Source organism: Lolium perenne, chromosome 4, assembly GCF_019359855.2.
Source record: "Lolium perenne isolate Kyuss_39 chromosome 4, Kyuss_2.0, whole genome shotgun sequence".
In the NCBI taxonomy this organism is placed as follows: Eukaryota; Viridiplantae; Streptophyta; class Magnoliopsida; order Poales; family Poaceae; genus Lolium; species Lolium perenne.
In genome coordinates, this window is record NC_067247.2 from 56679653 (window position 1) to 56704233 (window position 24581).

The 24581-nt window shown below is 42.3% G+C and overlaps 1 protein-coding gene across 1 annotated transcript; it reads right to left on the reverse strand.

The window, feature by feature from the left end:
- Positions 1-5208: 5208 nt before the first annotated feature.
- Positions 5209-9479, reverse strand: LOC139838959 (uncharacterized). The gene is made up of 5 exons (XM_071828972.1): positions 8357-9479; positions 6686-7007; positions 6379-6471; positions 5369-6008; positions 5209-5232 (listed from the first exon to the last, which is right to left on the reverse strand). Exons 1-5 carry the CDS (start codon positions 9477-9479, stop codon positions 5209-5211), a joined length of 2202 nt encoding a protein of 733 aa, XP_071685073.1.
- Positions 9480-24581: the final 15102 nt, after the last annotated feature.

The window sequence follows — 24581 nt, forward strand, 5'->3', positions numbered from 1 at the left end:
AGGTGGCGCTTGTATCTGCGTTCGCCCTGATGTCGATTATTTCGATGTCAAATTCCCCGACTCCGTCCAAGGTTGGCGCAAGAAGTAGCTATATATCCAGGATGAGTACGCCCTTGATACGTCTCCAACGTATCTATAATTTCTGATGATCCATGCTAGTTTTATGACAATACCTACATGTTTTGTTCATACTTTATGATGTTTTTATGCGTTTTCTGGAACTAACCTATTAACAAGATGCCGAAGTGCCAGTTCCTGTTTTCTGCTGTTTTTGGTTTCAGAAATCTTACACAGGAAATATTCTCGGAATTGGACGAAATTAATGCCGACGATCTTATATTTCACGGAAGCTTCCAGAGATCCAGAGAGGGACCAGAGGGGAGCCCTGGGGGCCCCACCCCACATGGTGGCGCGGCCAAGGGGGGGCGCCAGCCTATGGGGGGGCCACCCCCTGGCTCCTCCGATGCTGCCCTTCCGCCTATAAAGTCTCCCAGACATGAAAACCCTAAAAACAATAAGCCACGATACGAGAAAAGTTCGAGAGCCGCCGCCATCGCGAAGCCAAGTTCGGGGGACAAAAGTCTCTGTTCCTGCACGCCGCCGGGACGGGGAATTGCCCCCGGAATCCATCTCCATCGACACCACCGCCATCTTCATCGCCGCTGTTGTCTCCCATGATGAGGAGGGAGTAGTTCTCCCCCGAGGCTGAGGGATCTACCGGTAGCTATGTGGTTCATCTCTCTCTCCCATGATGTGATCTATATGAATGTGTAGATGTTACTCTTGTCTATTATGCACTCTAGAGGTTACTTTGAATATGAACTCCGGATGTTGTGGAGCTTGTTTACTCTGGCTTGAGGGAGCTCTTGTAGCCCTACACAATGAATGGTGTTTGTCATCCAACAAGAGAGTGTTTGAGAGTAGTACTTATTTGTTCATCTATGTGATCGTGAGCTTTGCAATCTAGATGTCTTATGCTATGCAAGTGGATTTTACTTATGTGATCTCCGGAGACTCCTTGTCCCACGTGTGTAAAGGTGACAGTGTGTGCACCGTGTGGGTCTCTTAGGCTATATTTCACAGAATACTTGTTCACTGGGTTATGATTTGAGTTGGATGTCTCTATGAAATTGTGGTGTGTTAGTACCTCCTATGAATGCTCAAAGTGACAGCGTGGGGTGTTTATGAGTACTTGGGAATACATCTTTATGGTTTGCTTTTGCAGCCCTACATGGTGAATTAGTGTTCGTTATCCCGCCAGAGAGTAATTCGGAATAGCATAGTGAAGTGCTTATTTATATTCAATTATGATTGCAATGTTGAGAGTGTCCACTAGTGAAAGTAGGATCCCTAGGCCTTGTTTCTAAGCATTGAAACACCGTTTCCAACAAGTTCTTCTACATGTTCGCTTGCTGCCATATTTATTTCAGATTGCAATTGCTACTTACAATCATCCATTATACTTGTATTTCACTATCTCTTCACCGAACTAGTGCACATATACATCTGACAAGTGTATTAGGTGTGTTGGGGACACAAGAGACTTCTTGTATCTTAATTACAGGGTTGCTTGAGAGGAATATCTTTGACCTCTACCTCCCTGAGTTCGATAAACCTTGGGTGATTCACTTAAGGGAAACTTGCTGCTGTTCTACAAACCTCTGCTCTTGGAGGCCCAACACTGTCTACAAGAATAGAAGCACACGTAGACATCAGCCCTCACCCAAGAGTATGGTATCGCGCCTTTTGATGCTGCCGAAGAAATCCAGAGGCGCAAGTCTTGGGACACAGAAGCCACTGCCGAGGAAAAAGTGGCCACCGAATCTCTGATGACCCGAATCCATCAACTTCAAAACATCGACGAAGAGGAACTCTCGGGTGTGCAGATAATTGCCTACTTCCTCCGGATTCGAGTGCAGCCTCTGCAGGCTCGCAAAAATCCTCTTTGGATGTACTTGGGAGCTAAGGATGTCCACCGTTTTTCCAAGGATCTTTCTGTGAAGGACTTGGAGAAGCTCGTCCGATGTTTTACCTCCTTGAACAAAAGCCACAAAATTCCTTCGTCCTGTCGAGTGGAGCCGTACAGTGCTAGCCACGCTCTTCCCTCAGTAAGTGTTTTATTTCGGGTTGAGTACTCTATTTTTTGACTGATGTTGATTTCCCTTGTGTGCTCAATTTCTTATCCTCTCTTTGTTTTACACCTTGCAGGATCACCAAATTCTTTCTTCTCTTTCCCCACAGCCTGAAGGTGGGGAGGTGGATGGTCGAATCGTTGTTACCAACGATTCGCAAGAATCCTCTCTTCCTGAGAGTGAAGGCCAATCGACGAGATCAGGTTGGACATGTTTACCTCCGTCCATCGCGTTACTTTCTATCGACGATTTTGACGATGTTGACGATGCCATCGACATCGGCTCATTGTCGCCTCCAATTCCCACAGACGGCGCCAATTGACAAGGGATTAACTTGTCAATGTCTACAGATTGTAGACTTAGGGTTTCGCGGAAAATAGAGGGCAAGTACATCTCGAAGGTTCAGCCAAAAAGGTGCTCAACTACGAAAACTAGGGTGTATGTTGACAATGGATTCGATCCTTTCTTAACCCCTCGGCTCCCCTTTATATAGGAGGTGAGCCGAGGGATCTCTTGCTGTACAAGTTACAAACTTCGGGAGATTATCCGAGTCTTTCCATTACAATTACATGACTCTCAATTCCTAGTATAACTGGATCTTCCATATTGACGTTTGCTGGGCTTCTGGGCCTTGAAAGTTTCGGCTCGTGGGCCTCCAAATATCCTCGGGTACCTTATTCGGCAGGCCCATTCGGTATGCCTATGTCACTGAGAGTGTTCTTTCTTGGCAGCGAACACACGAAATCTATGATGCCAACACTAGTTAGGTTTCCTCATTTTCCAATTCAATAATTTGTGTCAACCATGGTTCAAACTCTATATTAGTTTGTGGAAACCATGTTCCAAACTATGTCGTAGTTTGTGTAAACCATGTTCCGAATTATGTATTAGTTTGTGGAATATTTCTTCTCTCTATTGACACAAAAATGCAAAAAAGAGCGTATTTTAATGTTTAAAAAAGTTTGGGAGCGGCGTTTGGGGGACGCGGCTAGGGAGCGACGTCCCCCAAACGCAGCACGAATAAAACACGTCCCCCAAATGCTCGCTCCGGCGTCGTTTGGGGGACACTTTGGGGGGCGCCGCTGGAGATGCTCTTACACTAGGGTGATTGGGATGCGATCGCGTAGAAGCTAGGGTTTTCCCTTTGAGGCGGTGTGTGAGTGGCGGGGTAGCTCTCGACGACGAGATCTGGTATGTGCGGTGGAGCGTGTTGTCTCTTTACTTCATGTGTCTCGTGGAGGGCAGGTGGAGGGCAGGTACGAGAGGTTCACCGCGCCTCCATCTCGTTCAGGGGCATAGGATCTAATTGTTGGTCTGTCGGTAAAGATGGGAGATCTTCTACTTACAGACAAGGACGCCACAGGTTTAGTGATATGTGGTGTTAAATCTGGAAACATCCGCATGCCAAGGTGGGTGGCAGTGGGCAAGGTGTGCTCACCCACGGAAGTTGATGATCAGCGCCATGGGATGCGCAATGCTAAGAGCGTGGGGACTACACGGCCATGCCCAATTCAAGGATATAGGGGACAACAGATTCGTGGTCAGCTTCACATGACTCGAAACATGCTATGAAAAGTAGCTTGTGGCAATTTGATTTCCATGCGATCTTGTTGCAGGAATATGATGGTATTGTCCATATTTCCAATATAGTGTTGATACCTTGGATATCCAAGTTAGGATTCTAGATTTTCCTATGGACATGATGAAGATAGTTGACGGTGAGTTAATCGATGGATGGATCGACAAATTCATATATGTGGAAGTTGATGCTGGGAGAACAGAGTGGGGTGAAGAGTCGTGGATCGGGGTGGCGGTCCGAGCTGATTAACCGCTGCTATGTGGTGTAAGTCTAAAAGAATCAGAATAAGTTGGGGAGGGCAAGTGGTTTGATCTCAAACACGAGAAGATGCCTCTTTTTTTTTGCTTTGCCCATGGATGTTTAGTTCATGCTTACTGTTATTGTCGGAGGCGCGTACCGATCCTAAGAGGGCAGGCAACACCGATATTTGATAACATGGTTCAGCGACGAACTTCTACATCCACATGACATGCTTAATGAGCTTAATGAGCGCTCTCCCATATGTACTACTACCTCCATTAGGGATTATAAGACTGACGCATACCATTAGGTAGCAAATTTTATCAACATAATGCATCGTATATATTACAAAACATATATCAATAGGAAGTTCAGATGTTCTACTTTCTAATAATATAATTTTGTGCCGTACACATCACGTTATGTTGATCAAATTGACGATCTAGGAATATGAGTCGGCCTTATAATCCCTAACGGATGGAGTAATCAACATAGTACCACCAAGTGTCGTGGTATTGATCAAAAGTATGCCATAGAGGTTACCTCACGGCACTGAGAGAGATAAAGAGAGAAATAGGGGAGAGGGAGAGAGAGAGTGTGTGTGAGAGAGATCTGGTGGACAAGACGGTGTGTAGGGTTACAATTGTGAGTGTAGAAGATTACGAAAGCGTTTCTACTCGATAAACAACATCGAGCCGCATCTGGTATATTTATACGTGGTGATGCATTGCGGCATCAAGCTGTTACACGGTGTAGTATAGGTGCAGGTTTCCTATCTGAACCCAACACGTTTTCTGAATACTACAACACCTATTACTGAAACTATTTCTAACACCCTCCCTTAATCACAACATTGATAAGTTGAGATTATGTTTAAACTCTTCGAATGTACGAGCTGGGAGAGGTTTTGTGAATCCATCCGCAACTTTATCCTTCGAAGGAACAAATCGAATTTTCAGTTCTTTGTTGAGAACTCGCTCTCTAACAAAATGAAAATCTATCTCAATGTGTTTAGCTCTTGCATGAAACACAGGATTCGCTGACAAGTATGTAGCTCCCAAATGGGTGGCTATTTTTGCTTAACTCCAAGCTCTTTAAGCAAGGACTGTACCCAGATTATTTCAGTTGTAGCATTTGCAAGGGACTTGTATTCGGCTTCTGTTCTAGATCTAGAGACTGTGACTTGTTTCTTTGCACTCCAAGAAATTAAGTTCGGCCCATAGAAAATAGCAAAACCTCCAGTTGATCGTCGATCATCTAGACAACCTGCCCAATCAGCATCTGAAAAGGCACTAACCAATGTAGACTGTGATCTCATGAAAGTCAGTCCAGTATTGGGTGTATGCTTAATGTATCTCATAATTCGCTTGGCGGCAGTCCAATGCAAAGTAGTGGGAGAATGCAAATATTGACAAACCTTGTTAACTGCGTAAGAAATATCAGGTCTTGTGAGAGTTAAATACTGTAAGGCACCAACCATGCTTCTGTATTTGGTGCTATCCTCTGGCCCTAACAATTCTCCCTCATGAGCTGTGATCTTTTCTGAAGATGACAAAGGAGTTGGAGAGCTTTTACAATCCAGCATACCCACACGAGAGAGAACATCTTTAGCATACTTTGCCTGATTTAACACAAGTCCATCATTTACTTTCTTGACTTCAAGGCCTAAGAAAAAATGAAGATCCCCAAGATCTTTGAGAGCAAATTCTTTGCTCAAATCCTTGAGTAAACCATTTGTTGCACTTTCCGAAGAGCTGACAACTATAATATCATCAACATAGATAAGCATGAAGATAGTGACACCGAACTTACGATAGATAAATAATGAAGTATCAGACTTTGATGCAACAAAACCAAAGTTTGTCAACTGAGCGCTCAAACGGGAATACCATGCTCTCGGTGCTTGTTTTAGTCCATATAATGCCTTGTCAAGCTTGCATATGTAAGTCGGCCTTCTCTCATCTTCATAACGTGGCGGCTGTTTCATATAGACCTCCTCTTCCAGAACACCATGTAAGAACGCGTTCTTTACATCCAATTGTCGCAGGCTCCATCCCCTGGAAACAGCAATTGCCAAAACAAGCCGAATAGTAGCAATCTTGACAACATGACTAAAAGTATCTTCATAGTCTAAACCATAGCGTTGTTTGAACCTTTTTGCTACCAACCTTGCTTTATGTCCGTCAACAGAACCATCTGCCTTTCTCTTTATTCTGTAGACCCAGCGACAGTCTATGATATTTGCTCCACGCCTTTCAGGGACTAAATGCCAGGTTTTATTTCTTATGAGTGCGGAGTACTCTTCGTCCATAGCGTGTTTCCATTCTGGTTTTGCAAGTGCATCTTGCAGATTTTCCGGTTCATCCAAAGAGGAAGATAGACCCCACTTGACTGTACCATCTTTATACTCTCTTGGTTTGACAATACCTCTTGAGCCACGTGTAACCGGGCGTGACGGAGGAGCAACAGGGCGTGATGGAGGAGCTGACACAGACGAGCCTTGTCCATCCGCAGGAGATGCTGGAATCAGTGGCGGAGCTTAGTGTAAGTCAGGGGGGGCAACTGCCCCCCCAGCTTTTTGCAAAGTTGTGAAGAAATTTTTTTTAGAGAGTGTTTAGATGCTGAAAAATTAGCATTTCGCCCCCCAAACATCAACATTTTATCTTTTGCCCCCCCTGATTTTTGGTGAAGCTCCGCCACTGGCTGGAATTGGTGTGGAGCTTGGTGTGGCCACCGGTGGGATTTCTTCATCATGTGCATGATCACTTTGACCCGTAGAGGATCTGGAGGAATCTTGGCCTGGCGCTGCACGATGCATGGCTGAATCTTGGCCTGGCGCTGCTGCATGCTCACGATGCATGGCTTCTCCTGGATCAATACTTGACGCTGATACGCGCCCACGCTCGCCAGCGTGCTGGACAGTCCTGTCCAGTTCGGTACGCACCTGATCCGACGCAGATATTTGTGATCCCGAGGTGGAACCAGCAGGAGAACCACCATCGCTTTCTGTGTCCATGCTGTCTTCTTCCGAACTGTTTGCGGCACTGTTTTGAACACTGTTTTGAGGTAATTCCACCAGTTTGATTAGTACTTTGCCCTAAACAGGTCTGGCAACCATATTAGTAGGATTAGCCAATAATGAATCATCAATAAATTCTCCCCCATGTTAAAAATTGTGAAGAGAGGAGTCAAGTAAAATAATGTCTTTGCGAAGTTGAGCGCCGGCATTAGGATGAAGAAGCTCAAAAGGAAAGACCTCTTCATCAAACACAACATCACGTGAGATATAAACTCGTCCAGTGGATACATCGAGACATTTGGCACCTTTGTGCATAGGACTGTATCCTAAGAATACACAACGTTTGGAACGAAACGCAAGTTTTCTTTTGTTGTATGGACGAAGGTTTGGCCAACACGCACATCCAAAAACTCGAAGAGAGGAGTAATTGGGAGAAGTTTTAAGAAGACGATGAACAGGTGTATCATTATTAATAACCTTGCTAGGAAGCATATTGATGAGATATGTAGCGGTAAGGAAAGCTTCATCCCAAAATTTTAAGGGCATAGATGCGTGCGCAAGAAGTGCTAGGCCAACCTCAACTATATGACGATGTTTTCTTTCTGCTCCACCATTTTGTTGGTGTGCATGTGGACATGACACATGATGTGAAATTCCTTGAGTTTGGAAGAAGTGATTGAGCTTGACATATTCGCCTCCCCAATCAGATTGAACTGTAAGGATTTTGCAATCAAGTTTACGTTCAACTAGTTTTTGAAAGTTGACAAACGCAGAAAAAACATCGGACTTTTTTTTGAGAAGATATATCCAAGTAAACTTGCTATAATCATCGATAAAGCTTACATAATAATCATGACGTCCAACAGAGGTGGGAGCAGGACCCCATACATCAGAAAAAAATTAACTGAAGAGGGGCAGTGGATACACTGGTGGACACAGAATATGGAAGCTGGTGACTCTTAGCCTTTTGACATGAATCACAAACAGATTGAATACTAGAATCTCGACTAAAAGGAAGTTTATTTTTACTAAGGATTTGTCTAACAATTGCAACCGATGGATGTCCTAAACGACTATGCCACTTCTCATGGGATGGTTTGGCGGCAACAAAAGCATGCTTCGGGATCCTGGAGGAAGAGACCAAAGACGAAATAAGTGGATAGAGACCACGAACACACCTCCCTCTATGAATGATTTTCTTCGTGACCTGATCCTTAATCAAGAAGAAGAAATGATGAAACTCAATGAAGACTCTATTATCATATGTGAATCGATGAACAGAAAGGAGATTTTTTGATGCATGGGGAACATGTAAAATATTCCGAAGATGGAAATTTTGAACAGGGTTATGAATTATTGAATGACCAACATGGAAAATTTCCATACCTTGCCCACTGGCGGTGTTCACCTTGTCACGTCCTTTGTACTTGTCCCGAACGGTAAGGTTGTTGAGCTCACCAGTAATGTGATGTGTGGCACCAGTGTCGGAATACGAGTTGGTATCAACACCATAGGAGGCAGCGTGCACCTCCTTGTCCTCATACGAGTCATCATCGTCATCATCCTCAAAGCGCCACCAACAATCCTTAGCACGGTGGCCTTCTTTGGTGCATATTTGGCAGGTCACGTCTTCCCAAGGAGAGGTTCGGCGACGGCCGCGGCCGCGGCCACGTCCACCTCCTGCAGGAGTTCCTCGGCCGCCCCCTTTGTTGTTGTAGCGAGGGCGGTCATCGCGCCGATCATCTCGGGCACGATCATCACGAGCACGATCATCACGAGTGCGGGAGGGACCCTTGCCACCACGTGGTCGGCTGTAGCCTCCACGCCTCATAGCAGCGTTGGCAGAGCTTTCAAAACTGCCACCATGTGTCCCAGAGAGCATCTCGTCACGCTCATCTTTGGCAAGAACCTGAGCGTACAATTCATTGACAGAAATTGAGGTCGTCATGAGGCCGATGGCCTCGACAAGTCCGCTGTAGTCATGGCCTAGTCCGGCCAAAAGGAAAGAGACGAGTTCTTCCTCGTTAACGGGGCGCCCAGCAGCAGCAAGGGAGTCTGCAATGTTCTGCATCTTTGCAAAGAATCCTGCAGTACTCATGTTGAATTTCTTAGTGTTTGCGAGGGCGATCCGTAGGTTCGTGACCTTGGAGCGACTTTGAGACGCAAACATGGCCTCCACCGCTGCCCAAACGTCAGCGGCGTGTTCAAGGCGAAGAACATGTTGAAGAATCTCCGACGAGAATGAGTTGAGGAGGTAGGCGAGGACGAGTTGATCTCGGCCAAGCCAGGCTGCATATGCTGGATTTGGCGCCGGCGGCTTGTCAGCGTCATCTTTCTCCTGCGCTAGATTTTTCGGCGGCGCGGCATCAGTGCCGTCAAGGAGTCCCATCGCCATGGCCCCGCGAATAGCAGGCAGGACTTGCACTCTCCAGATTGGGTAGTTAGCCCGGGTAAGTTTCTCTGACGGAGGTGCACCGAGGTTCAGCGTCGTCGACGTAGAAGACGACATTGTTGATCGGTAAGGCTGGGTGGGTGGTTTGATCGTAGATTGGATCTAGGAAGAGGATTACGAAAGCGTTTCTACTCGATAAACAACATCGAGCCGCGTCTGGTATATTTATACGTGGTGATGCATTGCGGCATCAAGCTGTTACACGGTGTAGTATAGGTGCAGGTTTCCTATCTGAACCCAACACGTTTTCTGAATACTACAACACCTATTACTGAAACTATCTAACAGTGAGATTACTCGTGCCTAGAAGCTACCCGGGCCCGCTTATACACTATGACCGGTCTAGAGTTAACACCGTAAGTCCTAACCTACTGTTACATAGATTCATATAAGGCGGTAAGTATTCGTCGACGTGCGCTCCAAGCCTTCCTCCTTGGGCTCCTGACTGGACCCGTTATGGGTTTTTACTAGAGACTAGGCTTCCATCTTTGTCCAATGGCAGGCGGTCATCCCTACTGGCTTAGCCGCTTCACTTCTTATGGGCCACTCTAGTCCGCCGTAATTTGTGTATGATGTGTCCAACTATGTCCTCCATAGTTGGCTTGGACTCGACGAGGACATCAAAAATGAATCCCACAAAGTTATGTGTTGACAAAAAAAAGATGACAAGGCAGTAACATTTAAGTTGCCAACCTTGTGTAAAAAGTTACTCTTATTTAGTAACTTTCAATACGAGTACCATTACCATGGCAAATTTATTGATTTTTTGGTGGCAACTTTGAAGCAGAGAAAAGTCGCTGAAACACACCATTATGCGGTTTAGTCTTGACGATCTCATCAAGACAGAAGCTAGAGGAAGCTAGAGTGAAGACGAATCAATCAGATTTCCGGTTCAAAAGACAAAACATTTTTGATTTATCAATTGAAAGAAAGGTCAGTAGAATAATCATTTTGTTTTGCTATTGTTTGCATGCATCTACGGCACTTGATTCATGCGGTTGACTAAAGTGCACACACTCAGGCATTATTAATGCCTAAATATTACCCCGAAAAAATCGCCAATGTAATTTTTCCAGAACAAAAACCCAACGATGATGGCAACTACACTAACTCGAGAAACAACGGTGATGGCAACCACACGTTCGTGGAAAGGAAAAGATTATAGCAACTTTCCCTTGTTTTTGACAAGTTGTCATTGGGTTGCACCCAAAAAAAAACTCGTGCGTAATTTGGTCCAAAACATAGAGAAGTCCATAATCAAAACTTTAAAAAATAAGTACAAAATAAAATATAATTCCTCTTACTCCTACTATGCAAGCGCAGTGTGAGTGTAGTCTAGTTAGCTTCAAATGGTTGGTTTGGTGCACTACCGTTTTTTTCTTTTTTGAACTTTAGTGCACTACCGTTTGAACATGTAGGTTGTTAGGGGCAGGATCCAGCCTGCAACGTGAATACTTGAGAACATATATGATGGGGTAATATTAGCTTTTATGAAAGTGATACATCGTATTTTTGCGTGGTTGGAGAAGAAAAGAATGAAGGAATAGAAGACTGTTTTCTTTTAGCTGTGGGATGATCGATTAAAAATATAAAATAAATTAATATCTTCATTGTATCATATGTCTTTTTATTATAATATATTTTTTCTACTAATATTTAATTAATTCTTATTAATTGTTAGGATCTTATGGAGTTCATAAAATATGTAACACATACTACTCTCTTATAGGTTTGGTCAAAATATTTTACATTATAGATGTTGATATTTCTACCTAGATATTTGGTTAAACTTTACAAAGTTAAATTTTAACTAAATCTAGAAAGAGTTTCTCTAGATGACATCTATCTATATTTTATACCAGTATAAAAGACCTAGAGTGAGGTGGTCCAAATGATCTTAACCATATAAGAGCATCTTCAACAGAGGCTCTAAAATTTGGCGCTGTAAAAGTTATTTGGAGCACGCTCAATCCGGATATAGCGCGCGGCGCCAACGCGAGCTCTTCACCAAAGGCTCTATTTTACAGCGCAACGAAGAAGCTAAAAACAACCCTTCACCAGAGACTATAAAATAGAGCTCCATAAACAAATTTCTTCAACATGCATACAACAAAGAAGATCAAACATGCCACAAATAAACCTAAAAAAATCAACTAAATTCACAACTATACGGCGCATCTAGCTAGCAATCGATATAACAAACAGAGAGAGCAAGCTAGCAATCAATTCAGAACTAGTCAATTCCATGTCGCGTGCGGCAAGGTAGCAATCGATTGAGAACAAGTCCTTTTCATGCGCGTGCGGCTACATCAAGCAAGCGGAGGTGGAGCTCGGCGGACGCCCAGGCCAGGCCAGTGAGGGATTCTCTTGATGATGAAGGGAAGGGTGCTGCAGCGGAGCGTCACGCTGGCGGACCGACGGTGGCCGACTCCTGCAACCTCCGCGGCCTCCGCAAGCTGCGGGACGTGGACGACGGCCGCATCCTCGCGTCCGCCAAGCAGGCCGACCGCGACGGGCGGAGCTGGGCAGGCTAGGCCGGCGGACCTCGTCGTCGCAGCGCGGAGAGCCAGGCAAGGCCGGGCGCGGCCGACGGAGCTCCTCGTCCTCGCAGCTCGAATAGGCAGGCGACATTTTAGACTCGTTTTTCCTCGCGCCGTGGAAAGGATCGCGGTGTCACTTTACAGCGCGCTAACCGGCGCATCAGATATACCGTTTTGGATAACGCAAACTGTCGTACGCACTAAAATATTTACAGCGTGATCGACTTTACAGCGTCTGCTGGAGGGCGAAAAACGCATTTGGCGCTGTATATTGATGGTTTTTTTAGCGCAGCGCTAGTTTAGCTCTAATACTACAACCAACAGTTCACCTAGCATCCATGTTTCACGGTAAAATACTGTCAGTCAAAACATATTTTATGTCAACCTGACTAATCTGACTTTTGTAAATTTTTACCTTCAATGACCATTCATGCTCGTTTTAATTAGGGAGGTCACCAACCTAAGGTTGAGTGGTTAGGAGGGTGGTTATACCCCAGCGCTACAGGAATGGGACAAGGCGTTGACGGCCAAACTGTACGCCGACGACCAAATGTCGGGGCTGTCGATGTACGCCCTAGCCAGGGCAGCCCACAAGGACGGTCGTCGACCGTCGACAGGTTGTCAGTGTAGAGATGGCTACACCGACGGTAGCCCTCGGCGTCCACCTGGCTGTTAGCGTAGGGCATGGCTCGCGTCCCCTCTCGTCCAGGCCTTGACGGCGCGGCCACGGCGTCACCCGAGACACCGACGGCTGCCCTCGGCATAGCGCCGCCCCCTCCTATGCCGACTGTTGGAGATATGCCCAAGAGGCAATAATAAAATGGTTATTATAATATATCTTTAAGTTTATGATAATGTTTACATACCATGCTATAATTGTATTAACCGAAACATTGATACATGTGTGTTATGTGAACAACAAAGAGTCCCTAGTAAGCCTCTTGTATAACTAGCTTGTTGATTAATAATTGTTATTTTGCTCTGGTCAAATGAAAACAATAAGTTGTTCAAATTATGACATTACTCCATGTACGATGGATAAGTTATTATAAATCTTAATGGTGAAACACACATACATAATACTGACGCTAAAATGCTATAAGGCAAATGATTTGAATTTCACTTATTTGTGGAACCGCAATTTAGGTCATATTAGAAAGGAACGCATGAAGGAACTCCATGCAAATGGATTTTTGGAGTCATTCGATTTTTGAATCGTTTGGCGCTTGCAAATCTTTTCTAAAGAGAATGACTGAAATACCGTTCATAGGCCAAGAGTTGAACGGGCAACTAACTTAGTGAAAAATACATGATGATGTATGTGGTTCACTGGGCATAGGTTGTGCGGGAGATTCTGCTACTTCATAAAAACTTCCAACAATGAATTGAGTATATATATGTGGATATATTCGATAAGGAAGAAGTTTGAAACATTTGAATGGATTCAAATAAATTTCAGCATGAGGTGGAAATCATCGTAATAGAAAAGTCAAATATCTATGATTGGATCATAGTGGAAATATTTGAATTACGAGTTTTAGCGAACATCTAAGAGAGTTATGAAATTGTTCTACAACTCATGTTTCTTGGAGTATCATAGTGATGATGGAGTATCCGAGAGATGTATCCAAACCTTGTTGGGTCAATGATGAGATAAAATATTGATGCTATTATATTTTTGTGGATTATGCTTTAGTGACTACCGCTTTTACACTAAATAGAGCATCATCATGATCCGTTGAAATGACACCATACGAGTTATGGCATGGGTATGAACCCTAATAGTCCTTTCTTAAATTTTGGAATGCATAGCATAAAGTAAATAAGTTTACAACCAAAATCGGATGAATGTCTTTGTTGGTTATCCCACAAAATTGATTGGGAATTCTTTCCACTATGGAGACAAAGACAAAAGTGTTTGTCGATGTTTGTTACTTATTTCCAAGAAATTGTTTTTAGCGAAGTATTTGAGTGGGAGGACAATAAAACTTGATAAGGTTTATGAACCTGAGCATAATGATCAGAGTAGCGCAGCATTGGAATTGGTTCCGGAAGCGACCACGACGATCATGGCTCCCATGTCTACAAAATGTTATAGTCATGGAGATCGAAGTACTTATTGAACCTTGTAGGTATGGTTTACTTTGTGATCAAATAAATGATTTGTGAACAAAGGATTGTTTTTGAACAATGATAAACCAACTACATACAAAGAAGTTATGATGGGCCCTGACTCCGTTAAAATGGCTATACGTCATGAAATCCAAGATAGATGAATACTTTTTGAAAGTAAACGGATCTATAAAATTGATGGACTTGGATGGAATATCCTTGAAAAAGCTCGACTTGTCGAAAAGTTGTTTACAACAAAGTTCAAAGAGTTGACTACGATAAGATTAGATCTTCCGTAGCAATGCTTATAGTCTATGTGGATTATTCTAGTAATCGCTACATATTTCTTTCATGAGATATGATAGTAGGATGTCAAAATACATTACTTAACAGAAGTGTGTATTAAAGGTGTATACAAGATACAACCAATTGTTTTGCTAGTCCATGGAATACTAGATAGGTAAATGAACTTCAATTGGATGAAGTGAGTATCACGGAGTTGGAATCTTCACCGGATGAAATAGTCAAAAAGTTTTTGATTTCATCAGAAACGATGAAGAGGCTTGCATTTGCAAAAAATTAGTGGGAGCGCTGAGACATATTTATAATAATTTATGTAGATACATATAGTTGGTTAAGAATTAACTTCAATGAAAGGATATGGACTGAAACATATTTAGTGTCAAGATCTATGAAGATAGATTGAAACACATAATAAGTTTAAGTCAAAGTACATAGAAAGGATATTGAAGTAGTTCAATATAGAAATATTAAGAAAATGTTCTTGTCATGTGAAGTTTTAACAAAACTTGAGTGTATCTGACACTCAATGAGTAAAAACACATGAGTGATTTAGATCACAATTAATATGTACACAATCAGATGTCCTGTGCTCTAAAATGTTAAGAGCATATACCAGAATGATTCATGTGATGATCATTGGACAACAAAGAAGAATATCCCTGTGTACTTTAGAAGAACCAAGGATATATAAATAGTTTTGTATGGAGAAATGACAAACAAATCGCTGTAAGGTGTTGCACCGATATTGGTTTTGTCACATATAAAAATAAAATTTCAATCTCTAATTAGGCTAAGTGTTGTTTAAAAGGTAGCACAATGCTAGATTTAGAAGAGTTCTAAATATTGTGACGGATTCTACAAAAGAAGGCAGAGTTTGTCATTGTTTTGACAATGATTGAAGATGTTAAAGTCAAGAAGTTCTTTGAGAACTTGGTGTAGTTCCGATAGTGTCAGAACTTTGAAGCTATATTGTGTATGACAATATTAGTGACATATTTCAGACCGCGGAATTAAGGTTCCACCAGAAGACCAAACATATTTAATGCCGACTCATTTAGAAAATGAGTGATGCGTTGAGACGCAAATGAATTGCAAAATACATACGTTTCTGAGCATGTCAGATCCGTTGACTAAAACTTCTCCCGTAAGCAAAACATGATAAAGCACCGGAAGGCCAAGGTGTTATATCTCTACAAATGTAAACTAGATTATTGACTCTAGTGCAAGTGGGAGACTGTTGGAGATATGCCCAAGAGGCAATAATAAAATGGTTATTATAATATATCTTTAAGTTTATGATAATGTTTACATACCATGCTATAATTGTATTAACCGAAACATTGATACATGTGTGTTATGTGAACAACAAAGAGTCCGTAGTAAGCCTCTTGTATAACTAGCTTGTTGATTAATAGATGATCAAGGTTTCGTGATCATGAACATTGGATGTTATTAATAACAAGATTATGTCATTATATGAATGATGTAATGGACACACCCAATTAAGCGTAGCATAAGATCACGTCATTAAGTTATTTGCTATAAGCTTTCGCTACATAGTTACCTAGTCCTTTCGACCATGAGATCATGTAAATCACTTATACCAGAAAGGTACTTTGATTACATCAAACGCCACTGCGTAAATGGGTGGTTATAAAGGTGGGATTAAGTATCCGGAAAGTATGAGTTGAGGCATATGGATCAACAGTGGGATTTGTCCATCCCGATGACGGATAGATATACTCTGGGCCCTTCTCGGTGGAATGTTGTCTAATGTCTTGCAAGCATATGAATAAGTTCATAAGAGACCACATACCACGGCATGAGTAAAGAGTACTTGTCAGGAGACGAGGTTGAACAAGGTATAGAGTGATACCGATGATCAAACCTCGGACAAGTAAAATATCGCGTGACAAAGGGAATTGGTATCGTATGTGAATGGTTCATTCGATCACTGAAGTCATCGTTGAATATGTGGGAGCCATTATGGATCTCCAGATCCCGCTATTGGTTATTGGTCGGAGAGAGTACTCAACCATGTCTGCATAGTTCACGAACCGTAGGGTGACACACTTAAGGTTTGATGTCGTTTAAGTAGATATGGAATATGGAATGGAGTTCGAAGTTTTGTTCGAAGTCCCGGATGAGATCCCGGACATCACGAGGAGTTCCGGAATGGTCCGGAGAATAAGATTCATATATAGGATGTCATTTTATGTGATTTAAAATGATCCGGAAGGTTCTAGAAGGTTCTAGAAAAGTCCCAAGTGGACTCCCCACCATGGTGGCCGGCCACCCCACCAAGGAAAGGGGGGGAGTCCCACTCCCCCTAGGTTTGGATACTTGGAAGGTTTTATGTTGGGGTCTTATTCGGACACTTTGACCTAAACCTTGGGGCTTCCACCTATATAAAGAGGGGGAGAGAGAGGCTGGCCGGCCACTCAAGCCACCACCATGGCCGCACCCCTCAAGGGTGCCCTAGCCGGCGCCCTCTCCCCAAACCCTAGCACCCCTCCTCCACTACTTCTCTCGCATATGCTTAGCGAAGCTCCGCCGGAGATCTCCATCAACACCGCCACCACGCCGTCGTGCTGCCGGGATTCCGAGGAGGATCTACTACTTCCGCTGCCCGCTGGAACGGGGAGAAGGACGTCGTCATCAACACCGAACGTATGACCGAGTACGGAGGTGCTGCCCGATCGTGGCACCGTGATCAAGATCTTCTACGCGCTTTTGCAAGCGGCAAGTGATCGTCTACCGCAGCAATAAGAGCCTACTCTTATAGGTTTTGGAAATCTTCAAGGGTGAGTCTTGATCATCCCCTCGTTGCTCCCGTCTTCTAGATTGCATCTTGGCTTGGATTGCGTTCTCGCGGTAGGAAATTTTTTGTTTTCTATGCAACGAATCCCTACAGTGGTATCAGAGCCGTGTCTATGCATAGATGGTTGCACGAGTAGAACACAATTGTTTTGTGGGCGTTGATGCTTATGTTGTCTTTAGTTTGAGTACTTTGCATCTTTGTGGCATAGTGGGATGAAGCGGCTCGGGCTAACTTTACATGACCGCATTCATGAGATTTGCTCCACGCTCGACATGCAACTTGTATTGCATAAGTGGCTTTGCGGGTGTCTGTCTCTCCTACTATAGTGAAGATTCAATTTACTCTTCTATTGACAACACTAGTATCACCGTTGTGGTTCATGTTCGTAGGTAGATTAGATCTTACTCGAAAACCCTAAACCACGTAAAATATGCAAACCAAATTAGAGACGTCTAACTTGTTTTTGCAGGGTTTGGTGATGTGATATGGCCATGATGTGATGATGAATATGTATGAGATGATCATTATTGTATTGTGGCAACCGGCAGGAGCCTTATGGTTGTCTTTATATTTCATGTTGAGTATTATTTCAAAGTAGTTGTAATAGTTGCTACATGAGGTGAACAACAATGAAGACGGCGCCATGGACCTTGACGCTACGCCGACGATGATGGAGATCATGCCGTTGATGATGGAGATCATGTCCGTGCTTTGGAGATGAAGATCGAAGGCGCAAAGACTAAAGGGCCATATCATATCACATATGAATTGCATGTGATGTTAATCCTTTATGCATCTTATTTTGCTTAGATCGCGACGGTAGCATTATAAGATGATCCCTCACATTAATATCAAGATAATAAAGTGTTCTCCCCTCGTATGCACCGTTGCCAAAGTTCGTCGTTTCAAAGCATCTCGTGATGATCGGATGTGATAGATTCAACGTTCATATACAACGGGTGTAAGCCATGTTGCACACGCGGAATACTTGGGTTTGCTTGACGAGCCTAGCATGTACAGACATGGCCTCGGGACAACGGAAACCGAAAGGTTGAACACGAGTCATATGGATGATATGATCAACATGTTGATGTTCACCATTGAAGCTACATCATCTCACGTGATGATCGGTTTTGGTATAGTGGATTTGGATCGTGTATCACTTAACAACTATGAGGGATGTTGTATTAAGTGGGAGTTCATTAGTAATTAGATTAAAACATGAACTAATTATCATAAACATAGTCTGAGTAGTATTTTGAATTAATTTTGTAGTATTGGCATCCGTTTTCTACCATGCGCTAGTCTTGTTATTGAGATAGAAATACTGTTAAAATCTGATAAGAAACTTTACGGATTGGTACCGTATTGTTAAAGAATCAAGAATTGATTAAGTCCTATTGCAAACTTTTAGTAAACCTCACATTGTTGATTCAAAGAGCTATGGTTTCAATTAGTACCTAAATTTATCTTGTCTCCGTGAAACTTGAAGTTCAAATCTGTTTGAAAAGTAAGGAGCTGAAAATTTAGTTTTCAGAAATAATCAAGGTATGAGATATATGTGATATCTAAGACCTTATTGCAAGATGATAGAATATAAATTTGGTGAGACTACATAAACTCATAAGTTTTATGGGAATGTATGAAGGTTGAAGACGCCAGGCGTCACAATCCTCCAACTATTGGGGCACTAATAATATTCGCATATCCATGAAGTTATCGTCCTTAGTATGCACCGTTGCTAAGACTCGTCATTTCGAAGCATCACGTGATGATCGGGTGTGATAGATTCTACGTGTGCATACAACGGGTGCAAGCCAGATTTGCACATGCGAATACCAAGGTTAAAACTTTACGAGTCTAACATGTACAGACATGGTCTCGGAAAGTCGTCATGATATAATGGATAAAATTATGAGTGAAATTGTTCATCATATTACAAAGTTACTAATAGTGAAATCTGAAACACTTGTCATATGATGATTAACTTCAAAGTAAGAACCTCAAGGTTATTGGTATTTGACCAACAAACCTAGAAGTTATTGAAGGTGAAGTATTTTCTGAATAATGAGAAAAGCTAAAAGAGAAACTACAAAAGATATTTTGGCAGAAAGAAAAGAGAAGACTAGAAAGTCTAGCTCAGGTGTATATACATGATATACATGTTATGGTTGTATTCCTAGTTTGTTCACACAGTGAAATTCTTGGGTATTAGTACCATATTGGTTGGTATGAAATGTCATACAAAACAACGCAATACAAGAATACAATGGCCTAAGTGACTGACAAGGAATATGATAGGAATGCACTTCTGGAACAAAAATAAAGTGTTATTATGTTCGTCATTGGCATCCTATCTAGCCCTTAAAATTTATAATAAAGAACTTAATAATTATTATTTTGCTCTGGTCAAATGAAAACAATGAGTTGTTCAAATTATGACATTACTCCATGTACGATGGATAAGTTATTATAAATCTTAATGGTGAAACACACATACATAATACTGACGCTAAAATGCTATAAGGCAAATGATTTGAATTTCACTTATTTGTGGAACCGCAATTTAGGTCATATTAGAAAGGAACGCATGAAGGAACTCCATGCAAATGGATTTTTGGAGTCATTCGATTTTTCAATCGTTTGGCGCTTGCAAATCTTTTCTAAAGAGAATGACTGAAATACCGTTCATAGGCCAAGAGTTGAACGGGCAACTAACTTAGTGAAAAATACATGATGATGTATGTGGTTCACTGGGCATAGGTTGTGCGGGAGATTCTGCTACTTCATAAAAACTTCCAACAATGAATTGAGTATATATATGTGGATATATTCGATAAGGAAGAAGTTTGAAACATTTGAATGGATTCAAATAAATTTCAGCATGAGGTGGAAATCATCGTAATAGAAAAGTCAAATATCTATGATTGGATCATAGTGGAAATATTTGAATTACGAGTTTTAGCGAACATCTAAGAGAGTTATGAAATTGTTCTACAACTCACGTTTCTTGGAGTATCATAGTGATGATGGAGTATCCGAGAGATGTATCCAAACCTTGTTGGGTCAATGATGAGATAAAATATTGATGCTATTATATTTTTGTGGATTATGCTTTAGTGACTACCGCTTTTACACTAAATAGAGCATCATCATGATCCGTTGAAATGACACCATACGAGTTATGGCATGGGTATGAACCCTAATAGTCCTTTCTTAAATTTTGGAATGCATAGCATAAAGTAAATAAGTTTACAACCAAAATCGGATGAATGTCTTTGTTGGTTATCCCACAGAATTGATTGGGAATTCTTTCCACTATGGAGACAAAGACAAAAGTGTTTGTCGATGTTTCTTACTTATTTCCAAGAAATTGTTTTTAGCGAAGTATTTGAGTGGGAGGACAATAAAACTTGATAAGGTTTATGAACCTGAGCATAATGATCAGAGTAGCGCAGCATTGGAATTGGTTCCGGAAGCGACCACGACGATCATGGCTCCCATGTCTACAAAATGTTATAGTCATGGAGATCGAAGTACTTATTGAACCTTGTAGGTATGGTTTACTTTGTGATCAAATAAATGATTTGTGAACAAAGGATTGTTTTTGAACAATGATAAACCAACTACATACAAAGAAGTTATGATGGGCCCTGACTCCGTTAAAATGGCTATACGTCATGAAATCCAAGATAGATGAATACTTTTTGAAAGTAAACGGATCTATAAAATTGATGGACTTGGATGGAATATCCTTGAAAAAGCTCGACTTGTCAAAAAGTTGTTTACAACAAAGTTCAAAGAGTTGACTACGATAAGATTAGATCTTCCGTAGCAATGCTTATAGTCTATGTGGATTATTCTAGTAATCACTACATATTTCTTTCATGAGATATGATAGTAGGATGGCAAAATACATTACTTAACAGAAGTGTGTATTAAAGGTGTATACAAGATACAACCAATTGTTTTGCTAGTCCATGGAATACTAGATAGGTAAATGAACTTCAATTGGATGAAGTGAGTATCATGGAGTTGGAATCTTCACCGGATGAAATAGTCAAAAAGTTTTTGATTTCATCAGAAACGATGAAGAGGCTTGCATTTGCAAGAAATTAAGTGGGAGCGCTGAGACATATTTATAATACTTTATGTAGATACATATAGTTGGTTATAAATGATGTAATTATATACTTGATTATAAAAGGTTTCATTGAGAATTAACTTCAATGAAAGGATATGGACTGAAACATATTTAGTGTCAAGATCTATGAAGATAGATTGAAACACATAATAAGTTTAAGTCAAAGTACATAGAAAGGATATTGAAGTTCAATATAGAAATATTAAGAAAATGTTCTTGTCATGTGAAGTTTTAACAAAACTTGAGTGTATCTGACACTCAATGAGTAAAAACACATGAGTGATTTAGATCACAATTAATATGTACACAATCAGATGTCCTGTGCTCTAAAATGTTAAGAGCATATACCAGAATGATTCATGTGATGATCATTGGACAAACAGTAAGAATATCCCTGTGTACTTTAGAAGAACCAAGGATATATAAATAGTTTTGTATGGAGAAATGACAAACAAATCGCTGTAAGGTGTTGCACCGATATTGGTTTTGTCACATATAAAAATAAAATTTCAATCTCTAATTAGGCTAAGTGTTGTTTAAAAGGTAGCACAATGCTAGATTTAGAAGAGTTCTAAATATTGTGACGGATTCTACAAAAGAAGGCAGAGTTTGTCATTGTTTTGACAATGATTGAAGATGTTAAAGTCAAGAAGTTCTTTGAGAACTTGGTGTAGTTCCGATAGTGTCAGAACTTTGAAGCTATATTGTGTATGACAATATTAGTGACATATTTCAGACCGCGGAATTAAGGTTCCACCAGAAGACCAAACATATTTAATGCCGACTCATTTAGAAAATGAGTGATGCGTTGAGACGTAAATGAATTGCAAAATACATACGTTTCTGAGCATGTCAGATCCGTTGACTAAAACTTCTCCCGTAAGCAAAACATGATAAAGCACCGGAAGGCCAAGGTGTTATATCTCTACAAATGTAAACTAGATTATTGACTCTAGTGCAAGTGGGAGACTGTTGGAGATATGCCCAAGAGGCAATAATAAAATGGTTATTATAATATATCTTTAAGTTTATGATAATGTTTACATACCATGCTATAATTGTATTAACCGAAACATTGATACATGTGTGTTATGTGAACAACAAAGAGTCCCTAGTAAGCCTCTTGTATAACTAGCTTGTTGATTAATAGATGATCAAGGTTTCGTGATCATGAATATTGGATGTTATTAATAACAAGATTATGTCATTATATGAATGATGTAATGGACACACCCAATTAAGCGTAGCATAAGATCACGTCATTAAGTTATTTGCTATAAGCTTTCGCTACATAGTTACCTAGTCCTTTCGAGCATGAGATCATGTAAATCACTTATACCGGAAAGGTACTTTGATTACATCAAACGCCACTGCGTAAATGGGTGGTTATAAAGGTGGGATTAAGTATCCGGAAAGTATGAGTTGAGGCATATGGATCAACAGTGGGATTTGTCCATCCCGATGACGGATAGATATACTCTGGGCCCTTCTCGGTGGAATGTTGTCTAATGTCTTGCAAGCATATGAATAAGTTCATAAGAGACCACATACCACGGTACGAGTAAAGAGTACTTGTCAGGAGACGAGGTTGAACAAGGTATAGAGTGATACCGATGATCAAACCTCGGACAAGTAAAATATCGCGTGACAAAGGGAATTGGTATCGTATGTGAATGGTTCATTCGATCACTGAAGTCATCGTTGAATATGTGGGAGCCATTATGGATCTCCAGATCCCGCTATTGGTTATTGGTCGGAGAGAGTACTCAACCATGTCTGCATAGTTCACGAACCGTAGGGTGACACACTTAAGGTTTGATGTCGTTTAAGTAGATATGGAATATGGAATGGAGTTCGAAGTTTTGTTCGAAGTCCCGGATGAGATCCCGGACATCACGAGGAGTTCCGGAATGGTCCGGAGAATAAGATTCATATATAGGATGTCATTTTATGTGATTTAAAATGATCCGGAAGGTTCTACGGAAGGTTCTAGAAGGTTCTAGAAAAGTCCGAAAGAAATAAGGATGGAAGGTGGAGTCCCAGAGGGACTCCACCCACCTTCGCCGGCCAGCCTAAGGGAGGAGGAGTCCCAAGTGGACTCCCCACCATGGTGGCCGGCCACCCCACCAAGGAAAGGGGGGGAGTCCCACTCCCCCTAGGTTTGGATACTTGGAAGGTTTTATGTTGGGGTCTTATTCGGACACTTTGACCTAAACCTTGGGGCTTCCACCTATATAAAGAGGGGGAGAGAGGGGCTGCCGGCCACTCAAGCCACCACCATGGCCGCACCCCTCAAGGGTGCCCTAGCCGGCGCCCCTCTCCCCAAACCCTAGCACCCCTCCTCCACTACTTCTCCCGCATATGCTTAGCGAAGCTCCGCCGGAGATCTCCATCAACACCGCCACCATGCCGTCGTGCTGCCGGGATTCCGAGGAGGATCTACTACTTCCGCTGCCCGCTGGAACGGGGAGAAGGACGTCGTAATCAACACCGAACGTGTGACCGAGTACGGAGGTGCTGCCTGATCGTGGCACCGTGATCAAGATCTTCTACGCGCTTTTGCAAGCGGCAAGTGATCGTCTACCGCAGCAATAAGAGCCTACTCTTATAGGCTTTGGAAATCTTCAAGGGTGAGTCTTGATCATCCCCTCGTTGCTCCCGTCTTCTAGATTGCATCTTGGCTTGGATTGCGTTCTCGCGGTAGGAAAATTTTTGTTTTCTATGCAACGAATCCCTACACCGACGGCCACCCTCGGCATTGACTTTTTTTTCTTTTTTTTTTCTCTCAAATTTTGCTTTATATTATGTTTGTATTATTTATTTATTAGTATGAATTATATAAAGAGAGCGTGCGCTCTTCTTCCTCATCCACTCCTCCACACAAACCCTAGCCGCCACAAGCTCCACCGTAGCGCCACCTAGTCGTTCCCGCAACGCAGCTAGGCCCGCGAGGAAGTCCATGGCGGGTCCTGGTGGCCGGCGAGGCGCTCGAGGCTGCGGGCCTAGGCGCCCCCGGGGTCGGGGCAGGGCCGCCGTCGTGGAGCAGCTACAGCCCCACGATCGCCGTCGCCTGCGTCTTCCTCGTCTTCGCAGGAGGAGCACTGCTTCGAGTTCCTCCTTCGCATCGACGACGACCCACTCGGCATCAAGTGGCTCCCAGACAAGTTTGCCGAGTTCGTCGATGGCGTCGAGACGGCCTGGGCCAGGTGCAGCTACGGGAGGCCATCTCGCAACTTCGC